At 37.5% G+C, this 22,188-nt stretch overlaps 1 protein-coding gene and 1 pseudogene across 2 annotated transcripts; both read right to left on the reverse strand.

Annotated features, from left to right (window-relative positions):
* Nucleotides 1–59: 59 nt before the first annotated feature.
* TDRD6 (tudor domain containing 6) lies at nucleotides 60–21,863 on the reverse strand. Of its 2 annotated transcripts, XM_039854365.1 has the most exons (4): nucleotides 15,690–21,863; nucleotides 14,122–14,246; nucleotides 12,297–12,386; nucleotides 60–2,171 (listed from the first exon to the last, which is right to left on the reverse strand). In XM_039854365.1, exons 1-4 carry the CDS (start codon nucleotides 21,739–21,741, stop codon nucleotides 2,148–2,150), a joined length of 6,291 nt encoding a protein of 2,096 aa, XP_039710299.1. In that variant the 5' UTR covers nucleotides 21,742–21,863; the 3' UTR covers nucleotides 60–2,147. The 2 variants fall into 2 exon arrangements, with proteins under 2 accessions (XP_039710299.1, XP_039710300.1); XM_039854366.1 differs by lacking the exon at nucleotides 12,297–12,386.
* On the reverse strand, nucleotides 3,018–3,136 carry LOC120596386 (uncharacterized; annotated as a pseudogene).
* Nucleotides 21,864–22,188: the final 325 nt, after the last annotated feature.

Below are 22,188 nucleotides of genomic sequence, written 5' to 3' on the forward strand. Positions count from 1 at the left end.
ACACATTAAATTAGCTATTCACCCAAAGCCTGGGAAGATAACAAAAGAAACATTCAGAATTTCTTTTAACTACTTTATTTTCCAATTAGTTTTATTTAATAAGGGTTTAATTCTGTAGTAGATGTAGACTAGTACGATAAAAGGAGGTAAAAAAGATATCTTAAAAAATTATGCACTTATACATCTGAGAGTCAAGGAAAATGTGTGTGTTTGTTTGTTTGTTCCCAAGGGGTATAAAAACTTATGCCACTCATTAATTGAGTATATTTTGGTCTAAATATGGTCTCGTTCCTATGAATTCTCCATCATTAAGTCTAATTAAGCCTGTGTAAACAGGGATAACCACTGCTTAGTACGCAAGCCCAGTTAACTATAACTATTCCATTCCTATCTCTTTTGCCCAGTTATTAGGTAACTGTGTGTTCTGACTGAGCACTTTAGGCTCATCCTAATATTTTAAGGTGCAAAATCACTCATTTTGAGAAATTCGTTTTCTCTCATCCTGTAGCCATTTCTATTTAAAAAGTTAAAATAAAGGATTAGATTCAACTTCTCAGCGTGAAACTGAAGGTTTTCTATAATTTGGCCCTAATGCATCTTCTCTGACCTTTTCTCCCAGTAATTCATAAGTATATCTCCTATATGAATGAGCCAAACTTGTCTATTTATTATCTCAGGAACAAGCAATATACCTATCTACCTTGATCATGTTTAAAGCAAAATCCCCTCCTTGTTACTTATTGAAATTATACCCAGCTCTCGAGGTTCTTAATTCTCACTATTCCTATCAAGCTTCAGGGTCTGATAATGTTTCATACACACATCTTTTCATTGCTCTCATGTAGCAAACCTCCTTACTCATTTTAGAAATGGATAACCATTCCAATTGTATTGATGTCTCATTCAATAGCACCTCTTTATAAATCTTTGTTAGTGGCACATGCTGCTGCTGAAAGGATCCAATGAGTTAAGGTTAAAAAAAAAAAGAAAGAATGCCTAGCATAGTACATATTGAGTTTTCAGGGAAAAGAAGAAAATATCAACTGCCTACTCCTTTTCACGTACTTTACATAAAGTATTGCTAATCTTAAAAAACACTGCAAAGAAGGTTTTATTATCCCATTTTACAGATGAGGAAGATCAAGCCTTAAAGATATTACATAACTTGCTTAGGTCACATGTCTAGTAAGCAGTAAACAGCTAAGATCTGTTTCCCAAAGCCGCGATCTGTACTTCATCTACTACTGCCTATACAAAACGCTGTTCAAAAGCATGGACTTTGAAAGTTAGTTAGGTCCAGATTTGATCAAGCTTCTGAGACTCACTAGCTCTTTGGGCTTCGGTAACTTTTTTAACTTCTTCAAAGAGGTTTGATTTTCTCACCTATAAAATATGGATAATATTAATATGCACCTTAGAGTTGAAGATTAAATGAGAAAATGCATTTAAAGTATCAGCCGAGTGATGAAAACATAGAGCTAACATTTAACATTACTATGTTACCCCTAATTTTAGAATTGTGGTTCTATTACTACAGATATTCCAGAACAACAGATAATCCAGAATTCTATTTCTTTTTTAATGAAATGTGACCACTACACCTTTAAGAATAAACTTTATTCAAATATTGTGTCATATCAGAATACTTCCAAATTTGAACAAAATATTAATCAAATGTTTTACTAGACAGACAAGGCAAGGCTTCGGAAACAAAACAAAAATTCTGAAGAAGTTACAAAGCCATCCTTCTAAGTACTGTTGTATAATATACTTGTCATAAACCTATAATTTTCTATTTCAATTTAAACATTATATTTAGAAGAAACAAAAATCATTTTTTAGAAATGTGAGTAACATGTTAGCAAATTGATTAGCAAAATAAATTCTCCCAACTGACTAGAAACAACACATTCAAAGAAAAAGATCTCAGATCCATATATCTAGCAATGCCACTATAAAAACACTGCACAGTCAACCCGAGACCTATTTTATTTTCAATATATAACATAGCTTTTTTTTTTAAATGACACCTTCTTGTGATTACATGCTCTCAATTGGCTCAAATACTCTGTTGGTCTGGATAAGACATCGCTTGTTTAAGAGCAGCTTCTGATTGACTGGCCATAACCACTGATCCATGGTTAAACTTATATCACCTCCAGAGCCCTTTTCTGAAACAAAAAGAGAAAAATCTCAAGTTGATAAAGAAATGTAAAAACAAAAAAAATTATTTACATGGGCACTACCACAACACATTTAATGTCTCTAAAAAATGGGTACAGGGGACAGATGAGTATTCTAATTACTACACGGAATTATTCCTACAGAAATATTTTTTTCTTTTTAGTATTTTGCTTTCATACTCTACCTATTCTCAAACAAAGTTTCTCTAAAAGATTATGAAATTGGCATATTTTGTATTGTGCTAGAATGATGTTAACAAGGCTGATAACCAGTTAGTCCATTGTTCTCTTTGATTAGCATGTATTTTTCACATAATATTACAGCCACCAAGAGCTCATTTCATTCTCAATTTGCCTCAATTCTGCTTACGAACATGATCATGCAAGAACCAGGAACTCCCAACAAATTGAATTTTATCGTACAGATAAACTAAAAATCCAGAAAGAAATTCCAATAGGTCATTTAAACATGTGAGCTCATTATGAGCTCATATTGAGAAATACTGAGAAAATCATTAAAAATATAAATTTATTAGATTTACAATTTAACTTTCAAGACGAATTCAATCAACAAACAAATTTCCTATAATATTTCAAGAAATCCACTTTTTGGTTATTTATATCTGTAAGCATATTTAACACTTTTAGCTAAAGTGTCCCCCCCCACCACTATTACTATCCAAAGAAATCGATAAACCATTTTTGTCTGAGGATTCAGGGTAACGATATCTTTTTTTTTTCAATTATTTATTTTTTTTAGGTGAGACAACCGTTGGTTGACCTCACAGATTGCAAGGACCTTGTCAACTTACAATCCCTTATTTTTATTTTCTACGCCTACAGCACCTGGTCTTCCTAGGTGGTCTCCTATCCAAGTACTAATCAGACCCGACCCTGCTTAGCTTTTGAGATCAGATGAGATCGGGCTTGTTCAGGGTGGCATGGCTGTAGCAGTATCTTTTAAGAGTTGGCAGTCTGGTTGAAAAAAATATTTCATTTTAGAATCAGAAGTTCCCTTTAATTGTGGTATCATCCAATGACATAAAGTAATAATCTTTTTTCACTGTTTGGAATATAGCCTAACAAAAAGAACCTTTAGATTACAACTGGTTCTGCATTATAGGCACAAAATAATTAAAATAAGAAAGGGGACAACAGATAAACCAGAAAAATGGTATAAATAACAAAAAGTAATCCTTTTGACAATATGATTTTATAATATGAAGAATCACCTGAAATACATTTTCTGTTCTTCGATTTACTCATTTCTCTGGACCATCTCCACTGGAGCATTCTACACAGGGATAAAGTACCTTTTTCTAATTTTGAGGTCCCAAACTCCCATAGCTCTGGTGTTTAGTACATTGTTCAAGAGGCTGCTTTTCAAACATATTATTCATGGTGAGTCACAAATGCTTTATTAAGGACTTAAGAGGAATAGTTCTCCCAAATTCTTTTCAACACCTAATAGTATCATGTGCAAGCATGATGTCTAAACAGAAATCTATTCATGAAACATTTTCTCATGGTGAAATAAAGTAGCTCGGATGGAAAAAAAAAGTTCTAAAAAAATGTAACAGACTCCAGGATCATAGTGACTTGATGTATTCCCAAAAAATAGTCATTCATAATTTAATGCCTCATGATTTTCACTTTTTAAAGAAAATCAGCTCATTTGTAGATAGACATCTATATCTAAAAGTTTCTTTAAATTTGAGGAAAGGTAGGAGATTAGATTAAACATGGCAGAGTGAGAGATGTTCCCAGATCTTTCCCCTTGAAACAATAAGCTGAGCATCTAAAATTCAACAAAAAACATCCAAACTGCACACCAGCACTTCTGAGCATGGAAACTGTGCAAAAGACCTACTGAAGTCAGAATCCTGGGTGTTCGGCAGTGGACTGGGAGAAACAAAGAAGCTGCTTCTCGCAGCCACCATAGCTCCCTATAGGAGGAGGGGGAGGGCTGAAGGTGCAGTGACTTCCCTGAACAGCCCTGCCTGGGAGTGCTGTGAGCTCCACATGGCCGAGGACATTGCCCAGTCATCAGAGCAGAAGGCACAGAAACAGGATGGCAGAAAAGTGGGGAAGATAGAGAAACAACAGTTGATTTTTAACAGCCACGGTTGCAAAACCGAGGCGGAGCCGCAGCTCTCATCCTCCAACCCAGAGGGCCCCTGCCCCCACATCCTCGGAGACCAATCACATGGAGCCCCAGAGAAATCTGAGCAAACGCTACCGAAACTGTAGCTAACACTGACAGGAACTGAGACTGAGAGTAGCAAGCATGATTAAACATCTATAAGGAAAAAAGACATTATTAAGACTTTATATAAAGCACAGATCCAAGAGGCTTAGATGCCACCTATTGGAAACCCTAGCCTTCTATGCAACAGGCTAGGGACCATTATATAATAAATCTTCTTTCTGGAAAAACAACAGAATACATTTCCATTAATGCCCAGGCAGACATAGTCCGTTAAACACCATGAATAACCAAGGTAATGAGGCATCTCAGAAAGAAAGAGAAAAATCTCCAGAAAATAAGCTTACAGACATAGAAATATGTGACTTAAATGACAGAGAATTCAGGATGCTACTTCTGAAAAAACTCATTGAGATCCGAAAAGAATCATATCAACAATTTCAGGAATTGAAAAAACAATTAGGTGAGCAGAATGAGTTCTTCAGCAAGGAGAATGAAACCCTCAAAAAGAACCGAAAAGACCTTCTGGAGATAAAGAGTTGAAAAATGATATAACTAGCTTGGGAAATAGAGTTGACCAAATGGAGGAAAGGATCAGTGATACCGAAGACAGAAATCTAGAAATAAATCAGAAGGAAGAAGAGAGACACTAAAGAATGAAAAATAATGAAAGAGAAATACAAGAACTAGCTGATACCATCAGGGGAGGAAACATAAGAATAATGGGAATTCTCTAAGGGGAGGAGAATGAGCAGGGATTAGAAAGCATTTCCAGACAAATAGTTGACGAGAATTTCTCAAATCTAAGGAAAGAGCTAGAAGCTTGGAATTCAAGAAGTCAATAGAACATCCAATTATCTCAACACAAAGGCCTTCACCAAGACACACTATATTAGAATTATCAAAAATCAATGACAAAGACAGAATTCTAAGGGCAGCCAGGGAAAAGAAGACAGTAATCTATAAAGGAAAACCCATTAGATAATCGTTGAACTTCTCAGCACAAACCTTACAAGCCAGAAAGGAGTGGAATCAAATATTCAAACTATTAAATGAAAGGAACTACCAGCCAAGAATAATGTATCCAGCTAAGCTCTCCTCTAGATATGAAGGAGAAATAAAGACCTTTCCAAACATACAAAAATTGAGGTCTACTACGAGGTCTGCACTACAGGAAATACTGAGAGGGGTCAGCACACCTAAAACAAAAGACAAAAAAAAAAAAAAAAACAATACATAACTAGGAATAGGTGACTACCAGGCTGATAAAAGCAGAGGAGTGCAACTCTTACTAGAAACAGTACATAATATGCTTAAAATAAGAAGAGATTTGCTATAGCAAGATAGTAATGAATGTTCAGCATACATAGGGACAAATTGAGACAATGACTGAAAAGGAGAGGATTCAAAGATCCAAATTCGCAAAGGGGAATGGAGATAAGGCACATGCAGAAGAAAATGGACGACTGTATATATATATATATAACTATCCTTTACATATTCATAATGGTTACCACACACCAAAGATTGAGAACTGAACTATATAACATAAAAAAAGGACCAGAGGGAAAACCCACAAAAATCAACCAAAATAAAGAAAACAGAAACACAAGGACAAGGAAGCAATGGAAACACCAAGCTACCAGAAAGCAAAAGATAAAATGGCTATAAGAAGAACCCATATTTCAATAATCACCCTAAATATAAATGGACTCACCTCACCAATAAAAAGGCACAGAGTAGCAGATTGGATCAAAAAACAAAACCTAACCCGATGCTGCCTCCAGGAGACACATCTCAGCTCCAAAGACAAATATAGACTCAAAGTGAAAGGGTGAAAATGATATTTCAAGCAAATGGCATTCAGAGAAAAGTGGGAGTAGCAGTACTAATATCGGACAAAATAGACTTCAAAATAAAAAAGGTAAAGAAAGATACTGAGGGACACTTCACAATGATAAAGGGAATCATGCACCAAGAAAACAGAACACTTATTAATATCTATGCACCCAATCAGGGAACCCTGAAATATATAAAGGAATTACTAACAGAACTAAAGGGAGAAATAGACCAAAACACTATCATAGTAGGGGACCTAAATACCCCACTGTCAGATATGGACACAAACACAAAATCAATAAGGAATCATCCAAACACAAAATCAATAAGGAAATAACATCCTTAAATGACATATTAGACCAACTGGACATAATTGACATTTACCAATTGTTTCATCCCAAAACAGGTGCTTATACATTCTTCTCTAGTGCATGTGGAACATTCTCAAGGATCGACCACATACTGGGACACAGAGATAGCCTCAACAAATATAAGAGGGTTGAAATCATACCAACCATATTCTCTGATCATAATGCTTTGAAACTAGAAATCAACGGTAAAAAGAAAGCAGAAAGAACCACAAATACATGGAGATTAACAACATACTACTGAAGAATAACTGGGTCAGAGAAGAAATAACGAGAGAGATCAAGAAATACATAGAAATGAATGATAATGATAGTACAACATATCAAAACTTTTGGAACACAGCAAAAGCGGTAATAAGAGGAAAGTTCATATCATTACAGCCTACCTCCAAAAACAAGAACGAGCCCAAATAAACAACCTAACGCTTCATCTTAAAAAGCTAGAAAAGGAAGAACAAATGAAGCCTAAAGTCAGAAGGAAAGAAATCATCATCAGTAGAGCAGAAATAAATGAAATTGAAAACAAACAAACAAACAAAAAATAGAAAAAATAAATGCAACAAAGAGCTGGTTCTTTGAGAAGGTTAATAAAATGGACAAACTCCTGGCTAGACTCACTAAAGGAAAAAAGAGAAAAGACACAAGTAAACAAAATCAGGGAGGAAAGGGGAAATTACGACTGACATTGCAGAAATACAAAGGATCATGCAAGAATACTATGAAAAAGTATATAACACCAAATTTAATAACCTAGAAGAAATGGACCAGTACTTAGAACAATACAACCTTCCTAGACTGAATCAAGAAGAACTGGAAAATCTAAATAGACCAATCAGCAGAATGGAAATTGAAACAATCATCAAAAACCTACCAAAAAGTAAAAGTCCATGACCAGATGGCTTCACTAGTGAATTCCACCAAACATTCAAAGAAGGTTTAATACCTATTCTCCTCAAATTCTTCTAAAAAATTTAAGAGGAGGCAATACTTCCTAACTCATTTTATGAGGCCAATATTACCCTGATACCAAAACTTGGTCAAGATAACACACAAAAAGAAAACTACAGATCAATATCTGTCAAGAGCACAGCTGCAAAAATCCTAAGTAAGATACTAGCAAACCAAATACAGCAACATATTAAAAAGATTATACGCCACAATCAAGTGAGCTTCATTCCAGAGGCACAGGGATGGTTCAACATAGGCAAATCAATAATGTGATACACCACAAATACAAATTAAAAAATAAGAATCATATGATCATATCAATAGATGCAGAAAAAGCTTTCAACAAGATACAGCATCCATTTATGATCAAAACACTTAACAAACTCAATATAGAAGAAAAGTACCTTAACATAATAAAGGTTATATATGACAGACCCTCAGCCAACATTATACTTAATGGTGAACAACTAAAAACCTTCCCTCTAAGATCAGGAACAAGGCAAGGCTATCCACTATCGCCACTCTTATTCAATATAACATTGGAGGTCCTAGCAAGTGCAATCAGACAAGAGAAAGATATAAAAGGCATCCAAATAGGAAATAAAGAAGTCAGACTGTCATTGTTTGCAGATGACATTTTTCTGTATATAGAAAACCCTAAAGACTCCACAAGAACACTACTAGAAACAATAAGCAAATACAGTAAAGTTTCTGGATACAAAATCAATGTTCAAAAATCCATAACATTCCCATACTTTAATAACAAAGTGTCAGAAAAAGAAGTAGAAAAATAATCCCTTTTGCAATTGCAACAAAAAGAATAAAATACCCAGGAATAAATCTAACCAAACAACAAGACCCTATTAAAAGAAATCAAAGAAGATACAAAGGAATGGAAAGATATTCCGTGTTCTTGGATTGGAAGAATCAACATAGTTAAAATGACCATATTACCTAAAGCATTATACAAATTTAATGCAATCCCCATAAAAATCCCATTGGCACTTTTTAAAGAAAGAAATAGAAGAAAATATCATCAGATTCATATGGAAGCACAAAAGACCCCAAAGTGCCAAAGCCATCCTGAGAAAAAAAAATGAGGCTGGAGGCATCACTCTGCCCAACTTCAAATTAGACTACAAAGCGACAGTACTCAAAATGGCATGGTAATGGCAGCAAAACAGACACGCAGACCAGTGGAATAGAATTGAGAGTCCAGAAGTAAACCCATATTTATATGGGCAAATAATTTTTGACAAAAAAGCCAAAAACATACAGCGGAGAAAGGGAAGTCACTTCAATAAATGGTGCTGGGAAAACTGGAAAGCCACCTGAAAAAGAATGAAACTAGACTGTTGTCTATCACCACACACCAAAATTAACTCAAAATGGATTTAGGACCTGAATATAAGATCTGAAACAATAAAATGCATAGAAGAAAACATAGGAACTAAACTCAAGAACCTTGGACATAAAGAGGATTTTATGAATATGACCTCAAAGGCAAGGGAAGTAAAAGCAGAAATAAGTGAATGAGACTATATCGAACTAAAAAGCTTCTGCTCAGCAAAAGAAACCATCAACAAGGTAAAGAGACAACAAACCGAATGGAAAAATATATTTGCAAGCAACACCCCCAATAAGGGCCTAATATCCAAAATATACAAAGAACTCATATGACTCAATAACAACAACAACAACAAAAATGATCCAATCAAAAAATGGTCAGAGGACCTGAACAGACACTTCTCCCTAGAGGACATACAAATGGCCAACAAATATGTGAAAAGATGCTCAACATCGCTAGCTATTAGGGAAATGCAAATCAAAACCACAGTGAGATATCATCTCACACCTGTTAGAATGGCTATAATCAACAGGACAAGTAAAACAAATTTTGGAGAGGATGCGGAGAAAAAGGAACCCTCATACACTGCTGGTGGGACTGCAAATTAGTACAGCCACTTTGGAAAACAGTATGGAGCTTCCTCAAAAAGTAATTGATCTACCATATGATCCAGCAATCTCTCTACTGGGTATTTACTGCAAAGACTTGAAAACTCATATCCAAAAATATATTTGCACACTGATGTTCATAGCAGCATTATTCACAGTGGCCATGACATAGAAGCAACCGTATCCTATGACAGATGATTGGTTAAAGAAGCTGTGGTACATATATACAATGGAATGTTACTCAGTCATAAGAAGAAATGAAATACTGCCATTTGCAACAACATGGATGGATCTTGAAATAATCATACTAAGCAAAATAAGCCAGACAGATAAGATTGAAAATCACATAATTATCACTTATATGTGGGATATAAACTTAAAAGCAACAAATGAACAGGACAAACAAACAGAGACTCATGGACATGGACGGTAGACTAGTGGTTGCCAGAGGGGAGGGTAGGAGAGGGGAAAAAAGAAATAAAATGCTAAATAAATAAATAAATAAATAATCAATCAATCAATCAATCAATCAAAGGTTCTTTAAAAAATTTGAGGAAAGGATCACTTAAATCTCATTAAGAACTAAATAAAAATGTAAAGCTTTTCTTGTTAGGTAGGTTCTATATTTGCTAATTAGTTTAAAGCCAGAGGTAGTTGTGTCTACATTATTTTATGAACACTTTAAATCATCTTAAATGGCTCTCTTTTATTTGGCAGGTATAGTTTACCCAAATAGAATACTATATGTATAGATCTATGTATTTGTCTATGGAGTCTTAAAAATTAATAAATGAAAATGGTCAGAACGGAAAAGTTTTAGTAAATACTAATGCAACACAAGTAAAGCTGGTTGTTATTTTTGACAAGAAAACAAAAATTGGAATTAAAATAAGAACATGAAGGGAGATGTTCAATGATTTTTTATAGTGAAAAATTTCAAATGACCTTAATGTCCAAATGGTTTAATAAATTACTGATCATTAATGTCACATAATATTATGCAGTTTTGGCTTTCTAGCTGCAACCAAGATGGAGTAAGCCAACTATAGCTTCTCTCTTATATTAATTAGAACTAAAAGCTCTGTAAAGAATACAAAATCAACTACTGGTGGACTCTGAAAAGTAAACAGGTACAGGCAGAATGAGGACTGAACTAAAAACTTGAATAATCACTTGTAGCAGGGTGAGTTACACAGGTTTCTTTTTTCCCCCTTTCTTTTTCCGAGCTTTGTATCTTAATTTTGACCTGAGGTTTGACCAGATCAGAGCTGTCCAGATAGAGTAGACAGCAAAACTCTGAAAGAAATCTCTTATTTCTAGCCAGTGGATTGGGAAAAGAGGCCCCTGACTGCTAGCAAGTGGGGATTGGATGAGAAATCACTTCAAAAAAAAAAAAAAAATTCCTTTATCTTTTTCCCTCTTGGCCCTGTCCTGAGAACAGCTGCAGTCACTGCCTGGGGACAGCAGTCACAGTGCAGGCACCTAAAAATCTAAGAGAAAACTCTGGCTGTGGAGCCAGGAAAAGGGCCCTCTGTTATTTAAAGAATGCAAGGAGATGGTTTTTTTCCTCTTTTCTCTATCTGCTTCACTCCAAAAGCAGGCTCAAAGAGATCTAATGGCAGCTCAGAGGGAAAACCTGGCTAGAAACATGCTTCCTGGCCAAGAGACCAGGAAAAGGGTCTCCTGGCCAGGGCTGGATTAAAAAGGACCCTTGGAGTCTAAAAGTGTTGAGAAAATATCAGAGAGGAAAGGAATTGGAAAATTTGAACACCTACTACTGTATGTGAACTGATACAAGTCCCAAGGTTACCCCTGAACTGTGCATATACAGAAGAGAACCAAGTAGGTGAAGTAGTAGTCTTTAACACCTGGACTACTATACAAACCACTGCCCAAGTTCCAGAGTAACTCAAGTGGCTTATGTCCTGGGCATATCTGAACATCACAGCAAAGTCTTTGAAAACTAAACTGACATTAGAACCATAAACACAGAAGAGACATGACTTGTGGTATGAATCTAACTGGGTTGATCGCCTGCTAAAACAAAAAAATTTTCTAGAAGATTTTAAGTCTTCCAACATAATATTCAAAACATTCTGGGTATAACATAAAATTACTCAACATAAAAAGAACCAAGAAAAGCTAATCATTTCTCAAGACAATCAGAAGCAAATCCTGAGATGATCAGATATTAGAACTATCAGACACAGATTTTGAAGCAAGAAGTTCAACAAACTCCATAGAGGATAAACTCAAACACCCAGACATATCACATTGGCATGGAAAACTGCCCACCTTATAATCTTGAATGAAGAACACAGAATATAAAACACAGAATATGTAGAGTGAAATGAACTATGTTCAAAAGATGTAGATGATATATTTATATTCCATATAAACTGAAAAACTTTAAAATAAAACCAAACTAATCAATCTGTTTATCTTTGGGTGAATGTGTTACAGGTGATTGATACTTTCTCCTTTTTAACTTTGCCATTTCCTAGATTTTCTGCATCAAACATATTTTACAAAGGTCATGAACACCAAACAATTTTCATTTTTGAAATCCCAAAATGAAAATTAAGGAGTAGAACATTAATAACTAGTTTGCTCAAAGGGATACAAGCGTTAAATCCAGAAACATTGATTTTGTTATCGTTTTTCATTGTTATTATTACAATATTAGTTTTTTTTTTCCTCTCCATTATTCTGAACACAATGGCTTTGGAAATAGTTCACCACCTTTCAAAATGAAGGACAATGCTCTCATTAATTACTATTTATATAATTCCATACCTCAGATGGACTCTTATCCAATTTGGGTATGCCATTCCAGACATTCTCAGGGTTCACTATCTCCTCTATACCATTTGAAAGGTCCAAAACCTACCAAAGAAAAAAATTTTCATAAACATTGGTAGTTTTCAAATATTTAACTGATTTTTGTACTATAGCAATCCTTTTTAAAATGAAATGCTTTAAAAGGCAATGAAAATGATTTTTTATTAAATCTCAATCTTATGTTTCAACTCAATGGTACTTTGGTTCAAAAAACATGTCTTGTGCTTGCCTAGAGATCAAAGATAGATCTCAAGAAGTTCAAACTTTAGTGGAGAAACAGACCCCTAAGCAGATAAATACAATACGACGTAGGAAATACAGACTTCTGCAGCCGGAGATATAAATATACAAGTAGGAATACAGCTTTTTTGGGGGGGTTGGGGAGAAGAAATGGAGAGATTTAGAATATAATGCTAAGGAATGTTTCCTGGAAGAAGCAACGACTGAAGAAAAGTCTTTTAAAGATAAGTAGAAATGAACCATTTTGTGAAGGGGACAGAATACAGGCAAACAGAACTACATTATTAAATATATATATATATTAAAAAAAAAACTAAGCAAAATAGTATATATAAGAGAAATCCAGCACTTTGATGTTCCTCTGATATAAGGCACAAAACACAAAGGAGTAAGACATAAGGCTAGAGAGGTACACTGACACTTAAATCTTGGAAGACCTTTAAATCTTTAATGAGCTTGACTTTTCTATTCCGGACCAGCAGTTCTCAGATTTTAATGGTATAAGAATGCACAGCCTTGCTCCTATCCCCAGAAATTCTGAATCAGTCAGCCAGGGCATAGCCTAGAAATCTAATATTTAGGTAACACACTAGATGATTCTGATACAGGTGGTTTCCAGATCACAGGAGAAACACAGTCCACTGAAAGTCCCCAAGAAGTTTTACACACAGGAATGATGTAGTCAGATTTGCATTTAATAAATTTCACACTGGCAGTGTGGAGAATGAACTGAAGAAAGACTGGAAAAAGTAAACTAAATAGAAGGTTATTAGAGTAATCTGATTGTGAAACGAGGAACTTAACGAAGGCAGTGGCATTAGATATAAAAAATTTTAACTGAAGTAAGAAGTGGAAAGTGTGGAACTTAGTGACTGATAAGATTTCAGTGGTAAGGGAGATGAAAGAGCTTATGATGATTTCTTGCTAGGACGCTTTTAAAACGATAAAAATGGAATATTACTCGGCTATAAGAAAAGATGAAATAGTGCCATTTGCGACAACATGAATGGATCTAGAGATGATCATGCTAAGTGAAATAAGTCAGACACAAAACGTTGAGAACCATATTGTTTCACTCGTATGTGGGATAAAAAAAAACTGAAAGCAACAAACGAACAGGACAAACAGAGACGCATAGACACAGACAACAGTTCAGTGGTTACCAGAGGAAAAAGGGGAGAGAGTGGGGAGGTAGATAAGGGTAAAGAGGGTCAAATATACGGTGATGAAAGGAAATTTAACTTTGGGTGGTGAACACACAATGCAATTAATATACATATGACATATCACTGAATTGTACACTTGAAACCTGTATAATTTTATTAACCAATGTCTTCCTAATAAATTTAAATAAATAAATAAATAAATAGATAAATAAATAAATAAATAAATAAACAAACAAACCAGTTTTTGCACTGCATCAATACATCAAGGGAAATGAACAGGGAAAACATTTGTTTAATTGCATTTCCTCATCTGATAAAATTTCCTTAACAGTCTGCAAGTATATTTTGTGATAAAGTACTTCAACTTTACTTACCCTCGTGCCTTCTTCAGCTATTTCCAAAATCTCACATTTAGACCATGTGTTCCTTAGACTTGACCACACAACACATTTGGATCCAACAGTAAATCCTTTCAGAGTATAGGTGTTCTCTTGTTGAGCTGCCAAATTGAATAAGGAATCAAATGCATATCTCTTAATGATAGATACACGAACAAAGCATTTTCCTAATTCTGCCTTTACTATTTCTATATAATCAGTTATCATGCACAGTATGACATGTTCTAAGTCTGTCACCTTTCTTCAATGTTATTTTAAATTCTTCCAGGGTCCCCTCCCCATACAATTCCTTAAAACTTTCCTCAAAAAACACCACCATGTGTGATGTGTTTTTTAAGGATGTGAATCTGCTTGTAACATTAAAAATTACTGCTAAAAGCCAGTTATTATCGCTACATGTGGTGTGGTGTATGGTCACAACTACTATTTCTATAGTGAAGCAGCAGCATATTGCAAGTGAGTAGACACTCTTATCACAAAGCTATTACTTATCATTGAAATATATAAGGACTAAAAATCTCGCATAATATTTAAATAAATTATCATGTATTCACAGAATGGCATACTATGGAATCAAAATATTTTGAAAACATACTTAAGGGATTAAAATGCAGCATTGAACACTATAAGACGGTATAATCTCTATTTAGTTTTTTAAACTGTATGTAAATACACACACACAGAGGGTGAAAGACAGCAGAAAGGGAGTCCACCACGGCATTGACCGTGCTCATTTCTTGGTGGTAGGATTATGGTGATTTTCATTCTCCTTAGTCTAATGTTTCCTCTATTTCGTACAATGACTCAAATTTAATAATATAAAAATCGACATTTAAAAAGTCTAACATTGATTATAAAAAACCTAAAAGTTAGCTATTTTTATGTAACTTTTAAATCTTATTAAGTAGCCAAAAAAAAAAAAATAGCAGTAAAAATAATTTATAGAAAAGTTAATGACAATAAAAGTTCTCCAATATTTACTCATGGCTGTTAACTGTTTTAGTTAACCTAAATCTATTTTTTGTTTAAAGGATTCTAAATGAATGGCAGGGTATATGCATGAAACAAAAGTTAAATTTGAAAACTGCTAAAATGATCCCTACTGTAAATTCATGCATACAGTAGTGCTTGGCAAAGGAATACTTGTTTTATTTTGTTTTGTTTTATAAAAAAAACAAAAACAAAAAACAAAAAACAAAAAAAAAAACATAGCCTCTTGATTTTAAAGATATTCTGTTAACATTTTAACGTGATTAAGACAAATTTTAAGCATTCTATTTTAAACACAAAACAATTCAGCATTTTACGCAGCATATAAAGTAGTATTTTACATTGATTCCACAAGTTAAGGTCCCTATATTCTCAATATCATCCAAATCTAATTCTCTTTTCAGGTTTTAATCTTTTCTGCAAAAAAAAAACAAAAAAACCATTAATTAAAAAAAATTCAAGTAAGAATTATTCTTTTCTTTAAGACAAATAAGTAATCTTGAAAGACACTAAGTAAACTTTAAATGAACGTGAAAGAAAAAAAATACAAATACCTGAGACATAAGCTGGTAGAGCATTGCTGTGTTTCTTTCCATCTCTGGATTCATCTTCAGGGAACAAAGAAGTCAACGATGAAATGGCATCTCTGTTTTTATATTCTGTGAATTCTTCTTTATATATATTCATTTCAATCTGCATTTTGGGATCACAATCCTGTCCATGTAGATGCAATGGCAACCTATGCTGGTCATCAAAACATTCCACACAACTGGACTTTCTTGTGTCCTCAGCAAACATGGATTCTTGGGCTTTCTGGCTAACTCTTAAAGACAAAGATTTTATTTTGTCATCTAGACACACCTGGGCTGTAGGTAATTCTAGTTCTGGCTGTTTCTCAGCTTCACAGGTGAGGGGAAGTTGCACTGTAAATGGCTGTAAGGTGGCTTCTGTGTCACAGCTTTGGGGGAGAGACACCATCGGAGACTCGAGGACTGGCTCTTCATTTTCTTCATCCCCAACTAGAGAATGCTGTAGCTCAATGGATTCTATTTCCAAGAATTCTTTTGATTCATCAGGAGAAAGTGCCACCTCAAGTGAATTAAGTTCTAATATCTCTTTTGTTTCACAAGCTTGTGGTAATAATGTATTAAACCCTGTAATTTGGTATTTGTTATCAAACTTTGCTTTGTCAACCAAATGGCACTCTACTTTACCTTCCAGTACCTCAGGGCCAATTTTATCTTTGTGTGGGTTTTCAAAAGCTTCAAAAATGTTATCAATTTCAGAGTTGTAGAATTTATTTGGTTTGGTTTCAATAATATTTAAGTCTTTTTCAATTCTTTCGGAGAGCTCATCTGTCTGTGCTTCCACATATAGTCTTTTCTCTTGTCCAGTTTTACTACTTGGTTTCTTAAGTCCAACATCAGAACTAGGAGACCCAAGAGCCCCCTTTATCTCGGGGCCATTTTTTTCATAGGGCAGATCACTGTTCTTAATATCAATCTTAGAATATTTCTTCATTTTCTCGTTAATACTTTTGCCTTTGCTTTTCAAGTCAACAACTGCTAAAGGGATATCACAAACATCCTTTTTGATTTCTAATATTGTTATCTCCAACACATCTTCTGTTACTATTTCATAAAAATAGTCATTTCCCTCTTGAGGGCACACACCCTCTGAAATATTAAATCCTGAGAGGCAGCACGGAAAGGCTTGCATGGGAACCATCAGAAGTTCAGAGGGAATGTTGCAGAGTGCTTTTGGGTCCACACAGTCTTCAACGTTTCCGAAGTCCACAAGCCTGACGGATACGAGATAATCTTCACAAATACTGGTGATAAGTGCCCTATAATAATGCCCATCTTCTCTGTATCTCACAATGCAAGGGTCTCCAATACGAGGACAACTTCTCCAATCTGTTACCTGTTCTCCAGCAGTCTGTACTTCTACTTCTAAGTACTGAAGTTGCTCAGTATCGGCAAACTGACACCAAAAATATTCAGGCCCATCTATCACGGTGGCATAAGCTCTTATCAGTTTCATCTTTGGATTATACCAGTTAAGGAATACTGAAGTGTCGATGTCTGTCTTGCTGACAGACTTTGAAAAGGTACCTTTAATTATTTGGGTAGAAAGTCCTATTTCAGATTTTTCACTGACAGCAAATCTGCTAATCATATCTTCTGCTATGATACCATGGTCATCAGCAAGAATAACTTCCCATTTGTCTTGAAATTTAACAAATTCACATTTTATTTGAGCCTCATCTGTCCTTCGGGAAAAATAATGCATCATTTCTTTACAGTTTAAAATCTCAGGAACCCAAAGTCCCTTTAAGGAGCAGTGAATACACAATCTTGGTAACACTGCATTAATAAGGTCAAGTTTACCTACTTTGTTAGTATGAACCACAGAAACGTTGCCATAATCTATAAATTGTACAGAGAGGAGGTCATTTGGTTGTTGTTCCTTGACCACAGCACGATACCATAAATTATCTTCTGGAAAAGTTGCACATATTATATCTCCTTTTTGCAAATGTGGACCTGCAAAACATTCAGGCCTTCTACAAACATTATTTAATTTCTCTGAAAGATGATTAAGTTCGGCTTCATCTTCTGCTAGTTGAACATAAAAGTCTGAAAGGTCATTTATATGAGAAACATATACAATTGTCTTAAAGCCAGGCATTATAGTCTTCTGAGGGAACTCAGAAAATTTTAGAGGCAAATCTTTGTTACATGAATCTCCTGTTTTCCTTTCTGAAAGAGTGGGTTCTAGTTTTGTAGCTTTCAAAGGTGGTGGGTCAGCAAAACTTTCTTCTTTTGTTGTTGTTAATGAAGACACTTGATTGTTTTTATTTCCCATAGATTCCTGATGTTGAGTGACAAAGTTTGTCTTTGTTGAACTCTGCAAAAGTTTGAGCTCTTTACATGCTGAACTGATCTTAGGTTTGTATGACTCTCCTAAGATCTCCATATTGCATAATTTGTTCTCTACTGATTTACTTAAATACTCCTTAGGTGACAAGTTTATATTTTCCTTTTTTACTTCAAGAGTTTCTACTCTAGAGAGTACTTCACTTACTTTTTTTCTTGCCCCACCTTTGTAACCAAGTAGCCCTAGTTTCTCATTAATGTTAGCATTAATTTGAATACTGTCATCGTATAGTTCTATAATCAGTCTCCCATCTGGATCTTTTGCTACAACCAAAGCCTTCAATGACTTATCTAAAACCGTCTCCTGAAACCATGTTGTAATTTCTTCTGGTATACGATCAGGAACATCAGATAATGAACATTTAACAGCTTGCATGGGCAAAAGTAAGACATCATATGCATCACTAGGTATTGGAAGCAGATCATCATTTGTTACCACATAAATGTTCCCAAAATCAACAAAGAAGACTTTATTTGGTTCTTTTTCTATAATTATCCCCCTATACCAATTTCCATCAGTATACTTGGCAAGGCACAAAGTTCCACGGATCAAAGGAGACGTTTTTAAATTTGGCAAAACTTTACTTAGTTGTGTAATATTACATGACAACTGTTCTAATATATTTGCATTTCTTCCCAACTGGCAATAAAATGTCCAAGGGTCATCAACATGTGTTATATATACTGACTCTTCACTTCCAATTTTCATATCATGAGTAGAATAGTAGTAAGAATGTAGCTGAACAGAGGACTCCAGAGGCTTCTGAAGTTTAACTGGTCGTGCAAGTCCCTTTTCTACCAAAAAATGGCATGCGCTCTGAAAGGGCGTTAGCAAATCCACGACATTAAACAGTTCTTCATCATGTATCGATGCCAAAGCAAATATTGTGCATTTTAATTCTAGATTGTCTTCCCATGCATTATCTACAAATTCACTGAAAGCCTGTATCGCCTTTTCATCCCAAACGAAAGGATTTTGACCAGTTGGTTGAATTAAATTATAAAGACTGCACCTAAAAGCCTGCGCCTTAACTTTGAGAAACTCTTCCCTAATTGAATAAATATTCTTCATAGATACCATATCTTCATCTCCATAATCCACAAATACTACTTTGACATGCTCTGGTGATTGTGCCCCACTGATTAGAGCTCTGGCCCATTTTCCATTTACTGTTCGTAGTGCCAAACAAGCAGGGGTAGTAGCTCCCTGGTAAGGAGTAGGGGCATCATTGCAATAGTCCTGAATATCACACATTAGGGTTTTAAATCCTTGCATGTTCCTGGTCAGCTGGCACCAGAAATAGCCAGGATTTTCAACATATGACACTTTGACTTCTACTGTACTTCCAACTTCTACTTCTCCTTTACAAGAAGAGCCTGGTTTAATTTCCAAAAAATTCTGTATAAGAGGAGGATAAACAGACACTCTTTTCTCATTTTTCTGTATAACTAATCCAGCTGAAACATTTGCAACAACTGTTGTGTCAGTCAAAGCTTCTGAAACAGATGCTTTATTCTCTCTCTTGGCTTCCTGTTCTACTTCTACCTTTTTGGCAGAAGATATTTTGTTATTCCCTGCAGTAAAATGGTTTGAAACATGCCCTGGGGAGTGGGCACATCCAGAAATATTTTCCCTTGTTTCAAATTCCTGATACTTGGCATATCCAGCTTGAGCAATTACCTTACTAATGTTTTCTTCCCCTGTTCTTGATTCATCAAGAATCTCAATAACATATTGATTATCCTGCTTATCAAGGACATGGATAACTAATTCTTTGTGGAGCACAGTCTTTTTAAAAAACGAAATTGCCTCCTGGCTCCAAGTTTCTGCCAAAGGCCAAATATCGGCCAGAGTACACCTCAGAGCCAATATTGGTAGCCGTCTAAACTGAGGAAGCAGCATCCTTACGTCATACCAGTCCACATTTTCTGAATTACCTCGATCAACTAAGAATACATCCACACTCTTGTCATCTAATCTGGTGACCATAGCCCGATAATAGCCATTTTCTTTCCATTTGACACAGCACAGGTCATCAGGTTCCGGCTTCAGAACGACACCATCCAGCTTACTAGCAGAGGAATAGAAACTGCACATTCTCCTCATCAACTTGCTAAAGGTGCCACTGTGTTTCCTCAACCTAATCCAAAACTCAGAAGGATTTTTAACAAACTCTACCTGGGCATCATAGAATGCATTCATCTTTAACCCAATAGACCTTAAGGTTGGGGGTGAAAGCTCTTCATCCACTTCTTCAGCAGGAGACTGAGAGTGAAGATTTGTTTTTGGTTCTTCTTCCTCCTCCTCCTCTACTCCCTGGCTCTGAAGGAATCGGTCAGCCAAGCAACAGGACTGTACTCCGAATACACAGTTAAGATTAGTCCCATCTTCACCATACAGGGTGACATAATACACATGCTCAAAGGAACAGTAAAATTCAATCTTTGCATTCACAGACTGACCCAGTATCAGTGCCTTCAGGTCACCAACCTGTGACCGAGACCAGCCTCTGCCACCGTCCCAGAGTCCATACAAAGCACAAGGGTAAGTCACCACAGGCATTCGAAAATATTCAGGCAGCAAGTAGCGCAGGCTACTGCAACTCACTAACTCCTTCCTGCCAAAGTCTACATGAAGCACTTGGGCACAGCGCTGAGGCCGAAAAGTCTCAAGCAGGAGAGCCCTGTACCAATGTCCATCCAATCCACACGATGCGCACGGAGAGCCAGGCTTGTCCGGGCTCTCTTCCCTCTCTTCCCAGGTGGCACTGGTGGAGTTCTCACCCCCTTTCCCCGGGGAGCCCCGGTATATGTGGGCCATGCTCTCGGAGAGGCGGTGGATCTCCTGTGAGAAGCTCCGGAGTTGGCAGTGAATGCGGTGGGGATGGCACACTTGGGTCACCACTATGGGCTCCGTCACGCCCAGCTGCAGCTGGGGATAGAAGTAATCCAGACCAGGCTGCTCTTGCTTGGGCAGGACTCGCTGGAAGACTGGAGTCCCGGAGCCCATGCCACTAGTGGCCGCTGAGAGATAACGCTTGAGCAGCGAGCGGAAGAGACTGTGGGGTACCTGCCGGGCCAGGCCAAGCTCCTGCATCTGCTGGAACAGAGAAGGCACCTCCAGAAGGACCAGGCGGTGGAGGAGCAGCACGTCCAGGACCCGCCCGTGCACCTCTTTGCCCTGCAGGTTGCTAAGAAAGTCCATGGCGCTGGCCGGCCAGTGCTGGGGCTCGCCCCCGCCCGCGCCGCCGCCGCCCGCCGGCACCAGGCCGGCCAGCACGCAGCCCAGCACCTCCGAAGGCAGGTGGAAGAACTCGCTGCGCCCAGGCACCAACGAGCCCGCGCCGGCCGTGATGGTGCGGCCCTCGTCCAGCAGGAAGATGCGGCTCTCCTGCGCCTGCCGGCTGACTACGCGGCCGCGGTGCCACAAGAGCCCCACCTGCACCAGGCAGAGCTCACCCGGCGAGGCCGAGGCACCGCCCAGAGCCCACGGGCCGCGCGTGGCCGCTGCTTCCTGGATCTCCCGGCTCAGCCTCAGGTACTCGTCCCTCCGTTCGCCCACCAGCCCCCATAGCTGCACGGGGATCACCTCGGGATGCACGTCCACGAAAGACACCCGCAGAACCAGCGAGGCCCCCGGCGTCGGCAGCCCGGGCGTCGAGCACATCTCCGTGGCGCGGCGCGGCCAGGCCACCGCCCACCGAAACCCCCAGCGCCGCTGTGAGGCGCTCACCACCAACCAGGCTCAAAAGACAGAGGGACTGGGAAGGGCTCCTGAGGCGCCCCTTCCAAAACACACCCGACGCGGGGTCCCCAGCACTCGCGCCTACTGGTAAGACCCGGCGGCCGGACCAACCGCCCACGGTTGGGCCCACGGTTGCGCGGCCGCTCAGGCATTTGCCGCGCGTGGCGCCCCCGCTTCCGGCCGCGGGCCTGTGTGGGCGGCGGAGGGGAGCCCAGCTGGGGTGCGGTGGCAGCCGAGAGGTGGGCCGAGGGGTGGCGTGAGGCCAAAAGGGGCTCCCAGGGCCGTTCAGGAAGCCAAAGGAGGCAGGACTGGGACATAATCGGTTTCTCCTCAGAGCATCTTCAACTCTGGAGGACGCAGCGTGAAGGC

The sequence above is a fragment of the Pteropus medius genome, unplaced genomic scaffold, assembly GCF_902729225.1.
Source record: "Pteropus medius unplaced genomic scaffold, Ma_sr-lr_union100, whole genome shotgun sequence".
Lineage (NCBI taxonomy): Eukaryota > Metazoa > Chordata > Mammalia > Chiroptera > Pteropodidae > Pteropus > Pteropus medius.

What these genes read in the sequence shown, in the direction of transcription:
- TDRD6 (XM_039854365.1), bottom strand. Translation starts at nt 21,741, where the DNA reads ATGTGCTCGACGCCCGGGCTGCCGACGCCGGGGGCCTCGCTGGTTCTG. An exon ending in TCTACCAGCTTATGTCTCAG is followed by an intron (nt 14,247 to 15,689) that starts GTATTTGTATTT and finishes TCAATTTGGCAG; the next exon opens with CTCAACAAGAGAACACCTAT. An exon ending in TGGATAAGAGTCCATCTGAG is followed by an intron (nt 2,172 to 12,296) that starts GTATGGAATTAT and finishes TTTTTGTTTCAG; the next exon opens with AAAAGGGCTCTGGAGGTGAT.